This window comes from Glycine soja, chromosome 3 (genome assembly GCF_004193775.1).
Source record: "Glycine soja cultivar W05 chromosome 3, ASM419377v2, whole genome shotgun sequence".
NCBI lineage: Eukaryota > Viridiplantae > Streptophyta > Magnoliopsida > Fabales > Fabaceae > Glycine > Glycine soja.
In genome coordinates this window covers 43,623,301-43,635,995 of record NC_041004.1, presented here as the reverse complement: position 1 = coordinate 43,635,995, position 12,695 = coordinate 43,623,301, and the positions used below count along the sequence as shown (strand labels likewise).

General features: G+C 30.6%; 1 protein-coding gene and 1 long non-coding RNA gene across 2 annotated transcripts; one reads left to right on the top strand and one right to left on the bottom strand.

The window, feature by feature from the left end:
• Positions 1-847: 847 nt before the first annotated feature.
• LOC114405560 lies at positions 848-1,978 on the bottom strand. The gene is made up of 3 exons (XR_003665267.1): positions 1,674-1,978; positions 1,383-1,587; positions 848-1,141 (listed from the first exon to the last, which is right to left on the bottom strand). It is a non-coding gene; the product is annotated as an uncharacterized LOC114405560 (long non-coding RNA).
• Positions 1,979-8,693: 6,715 nt separating this feature from the next.
• On the top strand, positions 8,694-11,870 carry LOC114407349 (zinc finger protein GAI-ASSOCIATED FACTOR 1-like). Its single transcript, XM_028370424.1, has 3 exons — positions 8,694-9,098; positions 9,909-10,305; positions 10,766-11,870. The coding sequence occupies exons 1-3, from the start codon at positions 8,903-8,905 to the stop codon at positions 11,769-11,771; spliced, it is 1,599 nt and encodes a 532-aa protein (XP_028226225.1). The 5' UTR covers positions 8,694-8,902; the 3' UTR covers positions 11,772-11,870.
• The last annotated feature ends 825 nt before the right edge of the window (positions 11,871-12,695 follow it).

The window sequence follows — 12,695 nt, the reverse complement described above, 5'->3', positions numbered from 1 at the left end:
TTAAAAATAATAATTTTAAGCCCAAACTGGCTGCTAGCTGGACATTATTGACTAGGAATCTGATGTGGGAATTGCTTGGGGCACCAAGCAATTTTTCAAAATGCCGAAAATACTCTTATGGTATTTTTGGTTATAAATAGCAGGTTGAGTTTTTCATTTCTGCAGTGCCATTTTTTTTCGCAAAATTTCCGTCAGTTAGTGTAAGTTGTTTCTGTTAAGGGCAGTTTGAAAGCGTATTTGGTCTCCGGTGATGTACGTGCGTTTGTGAGGAGTATACGGTGAATTTTAGTCGATTTTCGTCGTCGAAAAATGAGAGGTAAGCAAAAAAATAAAATGGTATGTACATACGGATCAAGATTGACAATCCATATGGATCATATGGATTGCTGATTCGTAAATACGTAATTTTTTTTTAAAATTGTGAATATTTTAAAAATATATTTTTTGTAATAACAAAAATTCGTGAATAACAAAAATTTAGCAATGATAAAAATATTAATTTTGTGATATTGTGGTATAAACAAAAATATTGATTTTGTGATATTATTTTGTAGTGGTATAAACAAATGTATTTAGTAATTAGATTGTTAAAAAAATTATAATATATATAAACTTTTTTAAAATTAGATTGCTTAAATTTTAATTTAGTGATTAATTAAAAATAATTTAATTCAAAAGCATGACCAAATTAATTACTAAAAGATATTGTTTGTAACTAACTGGTAACTAACAAAGGAATAACATTAGACATGGTAAAACAACTTATTATATATAAGAACATGATTGCAAAAAATTTTTGATCAACACATGATAAAACAACTATTATATAACTAACAAAGGGATAATGTTCATAAGTCATAATAATGTTCCTAATAATTAAAATGTTCAATGTTCCAAGTTAAAATAATGTTCATAAACATGACCAAAATAACACATGATTAACGGTCGGATCAATGAATTCAAAGATAATTTTCATGTCAGCTTTCAAGGATAGGGTTTCACAAAAATATTATCATCTAGCTCCAATTTTAAGTGTCTTTCTCTAGTGATTGAAAACGAGCCGATATTCTGCAATGTCCTCCAAATGCAAATGAGTCCAGCCTTTGTCTTTAAGAAAATAATACATGGTACTTGGAACGTCCTGATATTAAGAATAATGTCATGTCAATAATTTATGAAATTTAAAACTTGAAAGATAAACAATTGCTGACAACTAAATTGGAAAGTTGCTTATCAGACTCTCCTGCAGGTAATTTTATGCGGAGTAAGATACACTTTGAAAGTGACAGAATTTGGCACTTGATGGTATAATGAGTGTCATCTTGGGAGTGATTTTGGCAGGCTACTGCTCTTGAATATGGTGAGAAATAATACACTCTTACCATAATAAGTTAACGACACTTGATGATCTCCGGTCAGGTGATAAAAATCTCTTAGTGTTGTTCACCATGCCACAATGACTGATTTGTCCAAATCTTGGTTGTAGACAATGGTATGGAAATTTCCATCATTGTCAATGAAATGCCATAAGCGATCAAGTACGTCTTTGCACCTCACAACAAATGACATACTAACTTCACCGTAAATCTACATTTGATATAACAAAATAAGGTTGGTTAATTACACAAAATAACAAAATAATGATATGTTAATTAAATCAAAATGAAGATGACCTGGTCCTTGGCGTTAACTGTGTTTAAAATAGTATTTGGTGGAACCACGACCTTTAACATGATTCTGGCCATTTCGCAGCATTGTCTGTGCTCTTCATTTATTAATTCTAACATAATTAACATTCAAGCGTGATATAACAAAATTGACATTCAAAGATAATTAACATTCAAGCTAACTACAGACATGTCACATGTGTAAATAAACATAATCAATATGAAAGATAAACATTCTTATTAGGCAGAGTCGCAAGAATCATATCCAATTCCTCGTTGAGGGTGCTTAACCGTGATGGTGGTGGAGCACATCTTGACATTCTGAAATATATTTGAAATTTTAGTAAGCAATCCAAAAGTTTCGTAAGGTGTCTATACTATATTATTTTCAATTTAAAAAAATTACAAAAGAATCATACGGATACACTAAAAAATAACTACACTAATTTTTTTTAACAAAATCACTGAAAATAATAAAAAATTAAAAGAATAACTACAACTTTTTTTTTAACAAACATAACACTATTTAAAAAATAAATAGAAAAATCATACGGATCATCCGTATGGCCAAAACACTAATTAAATTTTAATAAAATATAACAAATTTTTTACCATACATAACAACATTTAAAAAAGTTTAAAAATAAGTCACAAGAATTTTAAAAAAAATTGCAACAAAAAAATAATTTTAAACTTAATTTTGAGATTATTATTTTTGATTAATATTTTTTTTAAAAAAAATCTCATACAGATCACGTATGGCAATACAAATTTTAAAAATAACTTACATGGATTTTTTTTAAAAATTGCAACAAAAATATTTTTTTTTTAAAAATACCATTCGGATCATCTGTATGACCACAATGCAAAATAAACTTTTTAAAAAACATTAACAAAAGTTTACCAACAATAAAAACAATAATTATTTTTAATAATAACTAATTTGTTTTTTTACCAAAAATAAAAGGAAAAAAACTTAAAAATAATTTTAAAAAGTAAATAAAACCTATACAGATCATCAATCCTTGTGGATTTTTTCCGACAAAGCTTAAGAAAAAAACAAGACCAACAATAACAAACACCAAAAACCAATAACGGAACAATACAATCATGCAACAACATCATAATAGCAAATAATCATTCAACACAGAGGAAAAAACTACTACGAAGGAGAAGGGACCACTTACCTCGAAGAAGATTATCCAACCAAGGAGAAGAAGAACTTCTACGAAGACCAACACAAACCACAAACAAGAACCACAAAGGAAGATGAAGGATAAGCGACAGAGGAAGAACCACGAACACCAACCAAGAATAGGAACAGTGACAGGAAGAAGTTGTGTCATAGGAAGAGGAAGAGGAAAAAGAAGAAGAAGCGTCGTAAGAAGAGGGAGAAGAATGAAGAAGTGTTGTACATACAATAACTATTGATGTATTTATATTATTATGATGAATGATATTTTTGTCATTTCATCCTAGATGTTAGATGTCCCAACAAAAATGCTGGGTGCACCAAGTAACACCCATCTGAGGTGCCTGAATCTCATCTACATGGTCAAAGGCTAAGATTTCGCATGGTCTGTTGAATCTATGTTTTTAAGTTAAACTCGTTAAGTCCAAACATTGTGCACGCCGGACTCCTGAAAGATGATAATAATGTTGACATAAGCACCTCCTTGTCTCAAATCTTTATGCAAGACTTTGGTATCTAATTTGTCTTTTAAAGGATTTAATTTTAATGCACTCAATGCATGAAGCCCTTTTATAGTGTCATTCTATAGTAGATTATCGTTTCTGATAAATTTCATTTAAATGCACTCACTGTATAAAGACCTTCGGGTATCTATAAAAGCTTTTTATATTAATTACACTGTCGAGGCATGATAATTAAATTCTATTTTTCATGCAAATTGTAATTATATATATCTTATGAGTGTTCTTTGAAATTTAAACTGTATAAGAAAGTAAGTGAGAATTCCAGTTTAAGAAACTACATAGTAATTATTGAAGCTGATTAGTAGACTTATAAAAACCTTTTAATATGTAGAAAATGAAAATATAGAAAATTTGGAAAAAAAATCATTTCATTTTTTTGTTGAAACGATATTTTAATTATAATATTTATATATTTAGATTTGGGTGGTTATATTTTTTTTTTATATTTTCTTTATATAAATTAGAATAACTATTTAATTTGTTGAAGCTTCACTCTCTCTTACATCCGATTTCGTTTAAGTTCTCTCTCAAACAAAATGAATTACACTATTTCCCTATGTAAATATTATTTGTTCTAAAAAATTTCTCTTCTTCCTCTCTTATTTGTTGAATTATTTTTTTTTTCATTTCTATTCACCCAAAAGAATATCTATTTCCTAATTCCTTATCTCTTTCCTGATTTAAACTAAATTTTCCACTAATTTCTATTTTCATGGAGTTTTTCTTTAATTTATTGGGACTAAATTGTTTTTTATATCTTTTAATTTGCATATTGATTTATTTATTTTATTTCTCTCCTAATTTAAATTATTTTATTTCGTACTTGATTTAAATTATCATGTTCATCTCTAGTTTTATCGGAATAAATCATCCCAATTTTTTTTGGGATAATGATTTGTTATTATCTTTTCTCCTAACATAAGGATAACAAATTATATTTTCCTTTATTTTTGATATATTTAATGTTCTTTTATAAAAAAGTTGTTAAATTTTATTGAGGTCATTTAATATATATTTACTTTAATTATATGATATAAATAATTTTTTTAATTTTTTAATACATAATTATAATCATAAAATTTACACACTATATTTAATTAAACTGCAAGAGCAAAAATACTAACTAATCTATATGGTTTGGACTTTGGACTTAAAATCCAGATCTAAACCCAAATGTTGGAAGTTGACTCATGGAGGTCAAAAACCCGACACGAAAGGATCCGCGACTCAAACAAATAGAGATGCACAATGATTTTTGTACGTGGCTTAAATCCAGAAGCTTGGTTTCTATTCATAGTCCTAATTTGAGGTAAATAACTAAATCTCAATTAGGGCAGTCAGGTACTATATATAAAGTGGGTTTGGGGCCTCTCCAATCATTCGAATTTTTCCGTTGAATAGAGAAAGATACAACAAAGTTGTAGACCCCAATCTTTACATGTTTATCATATTTTTTCTGCCTTCATCGAAATAAATCCTCTCCATTAACTGGACGCCTCCACTAGGAAATAAAATTACTCAAAGGCTTGTCTGGGTCCCACCATTAAGTCTTTCTCTCTCCTACTAAAGGTGTTTAATGATTGGAGAAGATTATCTCCTCAAAGCAATACACAAGTATTAACATTGGTACAAGTGATAAAAGAGTTTGGTTCTTTTATAACATGCATGAAAAATAAAAGTAAAAACTACACTTTAAGCAAATCTCCTAAGTAAGTCTCATAATTCAGCTCAAATCAAACACACCCTTGAGTCTTTCTCTATCCTACTAAAGGTGTTTAATGACCAAAGAGAAACTGAATCTCACTACATAAGAAGATGATCGATCTCCTCAAAGCACGACACAAGTACTAACTTTGATACAAGTGTTCGATTCTTTTCTAATTCAGCTCAAATTCAACCGTGTGAATTAAAAGTATGAGAAAAGTCTTGACTCCCTTAAGGGATTTTTTTTTAATCTTAAAGTATGAGTGTCACACCTATGCACATTTATTTATGAACATATCTCTAGCCAATAATTAATCCATCCAAATATTAATTAAGGTGATGATATTCTCTAATATATGTTTTTTCATACACATTAACAAACCTGAAAAATAATTCTTGTTTCATCTTGAATTATCAAATAAATTCAAATTTATTAGTGAAGTTACCTTAAAATATCTATAATGTATGATTACTTAAATAAGTTATTTATCTTAAATTTATGAATTCTATAATGTTACATTGATTAAGAAGATTACACAAAAAAATTATCTTAATACCAAAGTTATCAGAATAAATATTTAACTTAAGCACGTTAAATCTTATGAGTAATTTTTTTTTTAGTGGTACAAATCAGTCAAACAAAAGTTGAGAATTAAGATGCTCTTATACTTCATTATTTATATACCATAAAAATGTGTTATTGTTCTTAATAAAAAAATTATATTGTTAAATAGACTTTAATTATACCACTAATTTATATTTTAGCTCACAACTCATTTAATAATGCAGAAATGCTAGTATACTCTCTAGCATACTTATAACACCCACGATATTATTAATTACAATTTATTGAAAATAATTAAAACATATAAGATATATTTATTAAATAAAATGTAAAATTGATCAAAATTTATAATTTATAATTAATTAAAAAGTATATGTTAGTATTTTTTTTATATAGTGATTTCAAGATTATTTTCATCACAATATATTTTCACTACCCCACATATATGTTCTGTATTGAGCACACTTTTTGTAGGTATAACAAATCAAAAAATTAAAATAACATTAAAATAGCTTCAATACAGATTATTATTATTTTAGTTACAGACTATTATTATTATAGTATATCTTGAGTTTTTAATTGATTATGTTCATTAATATCACACACAAGAACTATTCGTTAATTTTTTTAATTTTTTTGTGAGAGAATTATTCGTTATTGTGTCATGTTATTCTAGCCTAGAAATCTTCGATACAAGAACTGCGTAATCGTGGCACAAGATCGATATTCACCTGTTTATAACTAAAACCAATTGTAAAATATTTATGTTAAGATAGTAAAATAGAATAATCATTGACATCAATTTCTTTACTCTGAACTCCACGCAGCTTGATGAACGACTAAATACTTAAAAATATTTTTTTTATAAAATTATTCACCTAATCATGAATACATGCCCAAATCAACAATAATAGTTTTATTCGTTATCTATCCTTGGATAAAACATAAACAAACTGTCAGGGAACTATGAGACATACCCATAGGAAAGAATATTAATTCACAGTTGTCTCCCGTGTTGGTTTTATCTATATAGCTCCTTTGTCTATGACAGTTAGCAACCAGATAAATTAATAATTATGAAGAATTAGAAACCAAAATTCTGTAAGAAGTAAATTGGGCTTTCCATAATTTAATAAAGAAATCGGTGGGATATACCTTATATAAATGTTGCCATGCTTTTGTCCTTACTTTGTTGTAAGTATATGCAAGCTTCGTGAATTATATCGATCTCTACATCGATAATTTCTACGGTGCCTTTTTCGTCGTTTTATATTAGGAGAAGAGCATTTGCAATGGGAAGGACTAAAAATATAATTGACTGAAAATTTGAAGCTTAGTTCATGTTTGATATTCTAGTTTTTGTCCCTTTGTTTTCTTCTTCCTTTACATTAAGCGTGAGGGAGGAGTTGTAAAATTCAACATATATAAACAAAGGATAATGTTGAATTTTTCTATGGCGATTATGACTGTTGAATTATTACCTGTGGATATATGACTTGAGAAACCTTTCCACGCAATATCTTAATCTTCTCATCAACCGCATCACATGGTACAACATTTGTTCCGGTTTAGATTTAGAAAGAAACAATCTTCTACTGAAATTTTAATTTAACTAAAATCTTGAAAAGATCAGTAAAACAAATTTTGCCTTTTTGATTTATTTTCATGTACATGTCATATGTAAACAATGGAATATATAAGAGGCCTTGGGATACTCCTAGTTAATGTCGTTAATTGCTCTTAAGCTTAAGTCTAGGTTAACTCGGCAGCAACCCTCTTTTGTGTCATTGGTAGCTACTTTACCATTTTTATATGAAGATACCTTCGATCATATGGTTCAAATAAGACGCAGGGATTTCATCTCACGATGATATACTAATTTTCTTGTTCTGTGGAAGTAGATTCAAGTTTTAAAAACACTAACATGAAGGCTTGAAAGTTGAACACAAATACACATAATATGGAGCCACATATCGTGATGTTCAATGCCAGTGACCAAATTTAATTAACAACTTTGGGGATGAAAAACGAAAAAAAAATAAAATCAAGATAGAACACAAAGATAAGATTTGAACCTGCAGTATTTATGTTTCTCTAAGAGAGGGAAAAGGAGAATTTAAAGATGCCTGTTATGTTAATGCAAGAAATCAAAGTCGGACCTCTACCTACTATTGTGCATATCATCAGTAAATAAATTACACCTAAGAAAATATTTCTTACCCATGATAAATTCTTATTGGATATCTATGCAAAAATATATTTTACACTAATAATTAATATAAATTAAACTCTTTTTTTCATATAATAATGAGGGCAGAGAGTATAATATAGCTCAAGACAATTCTGGAATTTACCGGCCTAGCTTGTAGCTACTTATAGTTGTTTCGGTTACAGACATTAACAAGGTAGACTCCATTATGAATATGTAACCTGAAAGTGACCTTGTAAAATTAGTGTTGTCTAGCAGTAGTATAGAATAATTTGTTAGCAGTACAACAGTAAAACCATAATTTGTTAAAAACTGAGAGACGAAGAGCTAACAACACATTTAATTTTTATTTTTGGATAAAATTTATTAAAAATTACAAAATTATATTTAAGACTTATTTGAATAAAAAGTAAGATAAAACAATTTGTAATTTTTTCTTATCAATTTTAGTTAATAATAATATTTTAAAAAGTGTGCTAAAAGATATATTATCACATGGTGTGAAATCATGTGATCAACTTCATATAACATGGAACCATATTTTTTAACTTATAAAAAAAATTAATATATCAATAAGTTATTGTGTTAGAAGCTGTGTTTCTAACATTAATGCATGACACAAATATTCAAATATTACATATAAATGAATATACGTGAGCTAAGAATTTTAATTAAATGAACAAGAGAAAGTAAAAAATTGTTGTTTAAGATATATTACAATAATACCCAAGAAGTTAGGAGCATTTACTTACTAGTTGTTTTCATATGAGCATTATATATATTTATATAAGGCCAAAGAAGATCAGCTTCATTCCAATATTGGTATATGGCAGCAATTGCTTTCTAATTCCTGAACAGAAACCAAAAACTCCCTGAGCTTTTGTCTTCCTCTAGGTGGGGAGAGTAGATTCTTGTTTAGAGTGTACCAAAAAAACAAGCACCAGCTTTCAGTGAGGTCCATCACTAATAACAAAAAAAATACAAAGATCAGAGAAGACACACAGAAGCTTGTGTTAACCTTTTAAAGTCTCTCCTCTTCTAATGTCAAATATTTCAGGTGATGAAGGAAGCTTCTCCTCAGGAAACAATGGGGAAGAAGTTCATCAAGAAAGTCAGCACCAACATCAACAAAGCCAACTTCATGACTCAAGTTCAGGACCATCCGGTGCTTGCAATAGCAATGCCTCCACTAATCAACAACAAACCAAGAAGAAACGAAACCTTCCTGGAACCCCAGGCAAATATTCAACTACCTCAACTTCATTTTTTTGTTTCTATATCCGTAATTACAGCGTAACAAAATCAATATTTCATGTTTGAGAAGTTGAATTTTGCTTTGAAATGATAATGATATATAGTTGCATTACTTGTCAAATTCTAGCCTCTAGGCTGTCCTTTGCTAGCTTAAAAATTGAATTATAGTTTGGTAGAAACTAGAAAGAAGATGCGTTTAGTGATAACAAATAACACTAACTGTAAAGAAGTGTGGATTTATTAAACTTTTACTTCTGTTTATGGCTATGAAACTATTCAAGTTAAAAGGAAGGCATCATGAAATGACAGTAAATTCCCTGATTCCAATTCTATGCATACTCTTACTCTATACGATGGCTAGGGAGAATAATTATTCATAAACATCTAACTTCTAGACGAGGGGAGAGTAGAAAGAAAAGTACTAGTATGATAGTCTTTCTTTTTTTGGATTCGGGATTTGGACCTAGAAGTATCTCATAGTTGGAAGTCATGACTAATTTTCCGAGAAAATAGAGTACCACTCAAAGGGTAACTCTTCTATCCACATGTGTTTTGTTCTATTTGCATAGTTAAGAATTACGACCCTGCCATATGTTTAAAAGTCTCAACTTACTAGTCACTTGTGCACATCTGATAGGTAATATGATGTGGTAGGAAAAAAAAAAAATAGGCGTCAATAGAATGTTTGATATATGTGAGTGTTCATATATCATCAGTCGGGGCGCTAGCAATAGCATGTTCAATTGTTATTTGCCTAAGTTCTGCCAGCTAATGGATGCATTTGATGAAACAGATCCTAATGCTGAAGTTGTTGTCTTATCACCAACCACACTAATGGCAACAAATAGATTCGTGTGTGAGATCTGCAACAAAGGATTTCAGAGGGACCAAAACCTTCAGTTGCACCGCAGAGGTCACAATCTTCCGTGGAAACTGAGACAAAGAACAAGCGCTGAGGTGAAGAAAAGGGTCTATGTGTGCCCTGAGCCATCATGCGTGCACCATAACCCAGCTCGTGCACTAGGGGACCTCACTGGCATCAAAAAGCATTATAGCCGCAAACATGGTGAGAAGAAATGGAAATGTGACAAGTGCTCCAAAAGATACGCAGTCCAATCTGATTGGAAGGCCCACCAGAAAACTTGTGGCACTAGGGAATACAAATGTGATTGTGGTACCATATTTTCCAGGTACAACTCTTAGCTTTTCAATGCATACGGCACCATTGAATTGAAGTTTTCATACACGGCATTATTATTTAAATTTATGGATAAAACTTAGATGCAGTTCCTTGCATGCTTTTGCTGTTATTTTCTAATCAAAATTAGAGTTTCATGTAGATAATCTGTGTATTAAAGGTCTGCATTAAAAAAGCAACATAGAGTATCATAGTGTTAACGATTGTTCTCCGATTAAAATTAGAGTTTCATCTCGATAGTTTATATATTAAAAAATTACATTAAAGATCAGAGGTTTGAAATTCTAAATCTGACTAAAAAAATAAGATCAAAAGCAACTAAAAACACTGTGTCTAAGTTAATTTTTTTCTAAATTTATATCTCCTTCCTTGATCAGAGAACTGAGCAATCAGAACTTTAGAACTATTAAAATGCCCTCTTACATGTGAACCAATTTCTCTACATGATGCAGGAGAGATAGTTTCATCACCCACAGAGCTTTCTGTGACGCATTAACCGAAGAAAACAACCGAGTGAACAACCAGGGATTAACAAGTGGCATGCCACCAAACTTGCAAAGTAAAATACCTGATCTCATGTCCACCATGCCCCTAACAACTAGTCCCAACACAACAACCAAATTCGGGGACTATGACCCTAAGAACCCTCTAAAATCACTAGCCCAAGAACTTGTCCCAATACCCTTCAAGCCCACAAGCATGGGAGGGGGCATGTTCTCCACCAATGCAGGTGCACGTTTTGGTGGCCCAAAAACCATGTCTCCCTCTTCTTCCAGCCTCCAACTAGGTTCCAGCACCTCATCAAGCTTCAATTACTTGCAAGATAGCAAAAACGGAGGACTAATCGCAGCCTCGGCTCAAATGTCCGCAACAGCTTTGTTACAGAAAGCAGCACAAATGGGTGCCACTGCAAGCAATAGTATTAACTCCCCAATGATGCAAAAAGGCTTTGTTGGTGGCACTACCACTGGTCCTGATCATGTTTCTTTCACTACTAGGCCACCATATTATGGTGCTATGCTTCAGCACAACAACTCCTATGACCACTTCTCTCCACAGCATGATCTTTCCAACATGGCTGGGGTGAGTGGTGGAGGAGCATTCATCAATCAATTGTTTCATAAAGGACAAGAAATTTCACAAGTTTTTGACACTAACACTACAATGAATGGTGTGGGAATGTTCAGCCAAATGCCAATGGGGAGTGAACACAATCACAACCAAGGGTTGATGAAGAATGTGGAACAAGAGGTTAGTAATGGTTCCAGTTTGATACATGTAAGAGATGTGAGTGATGGTAACCACACAATGCAGCCATCAAGGTTTGGAGGGAGTGACATGACAACTGTTCATGACTTCTTGGGGATTGGTGGTTCAACTTCAAGAGTTATGAATCATTTTCATCACCATCTTCCACACGAGGATTCGGCTATTGAGGAACCCATGTGGGATGTTTGAGATCAGATACTAATCATGTTGTGTGGAAGATTTTAATGGTTAGAATTGGATACAAAACAGAATATTTAACCAATTCCAATGCTGTGTTTACCTTTTGAATCAATAGTTAAGCTCAATCAAGTTGATAAATTGACTCAACTTGTCTCTCTAAACTGAAATATGTTCATGAAAGGGATAAAAAGAAAATGAAAATCTATTTATAAATGTCATATAGTCAGTTTAGAATTAAGTTCATTAAAGATTTAACCAGCATTTTTTTATGTTGTTTTTTAAGGGTTTAAAAAGAAAAATGCATGTGAAATCAAGTTAAAAAAGAATGTTATTTCGTAACCTGTGTGCATTCTCTTGCCTGTCATAGATTAAAAAAAAAGTCTTGCTCTACTCCTATATAAAATTCAACAATTTAATCCTAAAAAACTAATAGTATTAGGTCATTATAAATTATAATTTTGCTTTACTTATATTTTTCTAAAAATAAAAAAACTTAAAAGGAGAGACGACATTTTTTTTCGGTACAATAGCAGTGTTAGTTGAGTTATTATCCATAGTTGATAGTTCTATTATACACTCCAATGTAACCACAGTGGAAAGTGGAAAGTGGAAAGTAAAAAATAAAAATAAAAATACAGTAGTGTGTAAAATATGTACCAGTTTACTTCATTACCTAACAAAATTACTTCCGAAAGAATATACATGTAGAAGATTAAGAATAGTAACTTTAAAAAGATGATAATTTTTAGTTGATAATGCAAAAGAAATCTTTAATTTGTAAGTGCATTTTAATTAAATTTATAAATGTACAAATGAATCAAATTATATCATTCAGTTTATGGGCTTAACACTCCCACCCACGGATCCACACACAGAAGGGAGGCCCAGATCTTCTTCTATAAAGCCCATGCGTACAAGAACGAAGGGATAGTT

What these genes read in the sequence shown, in the direction of transcription:
- LOC114407349 (XM_028370424.1), top strand. Translation starts at nt 8,903, where the DNA reads ATGTCAAATATTTCAGGTGATGAAGGAAGCTTCTCCTCAGGAAACAAT. An exon ending in AAACCTTCCTGGAACCCCAG is followed by an intron (nt 9,099 to 9,908) that starts GCAAATATTCAA and finishes TTGATGAAACAG; the next exon opens with ATCCTAATGCTGAAGTTGTT. An exon ending in TGTGGTACCATATTTTCCAG is followed by an intron (nt 10,306 to 10,765) that starts GTACAACTCTTA and finishes TACATGATGCAG; the next exon opens with GAGAGATAGTTTCATCACCC.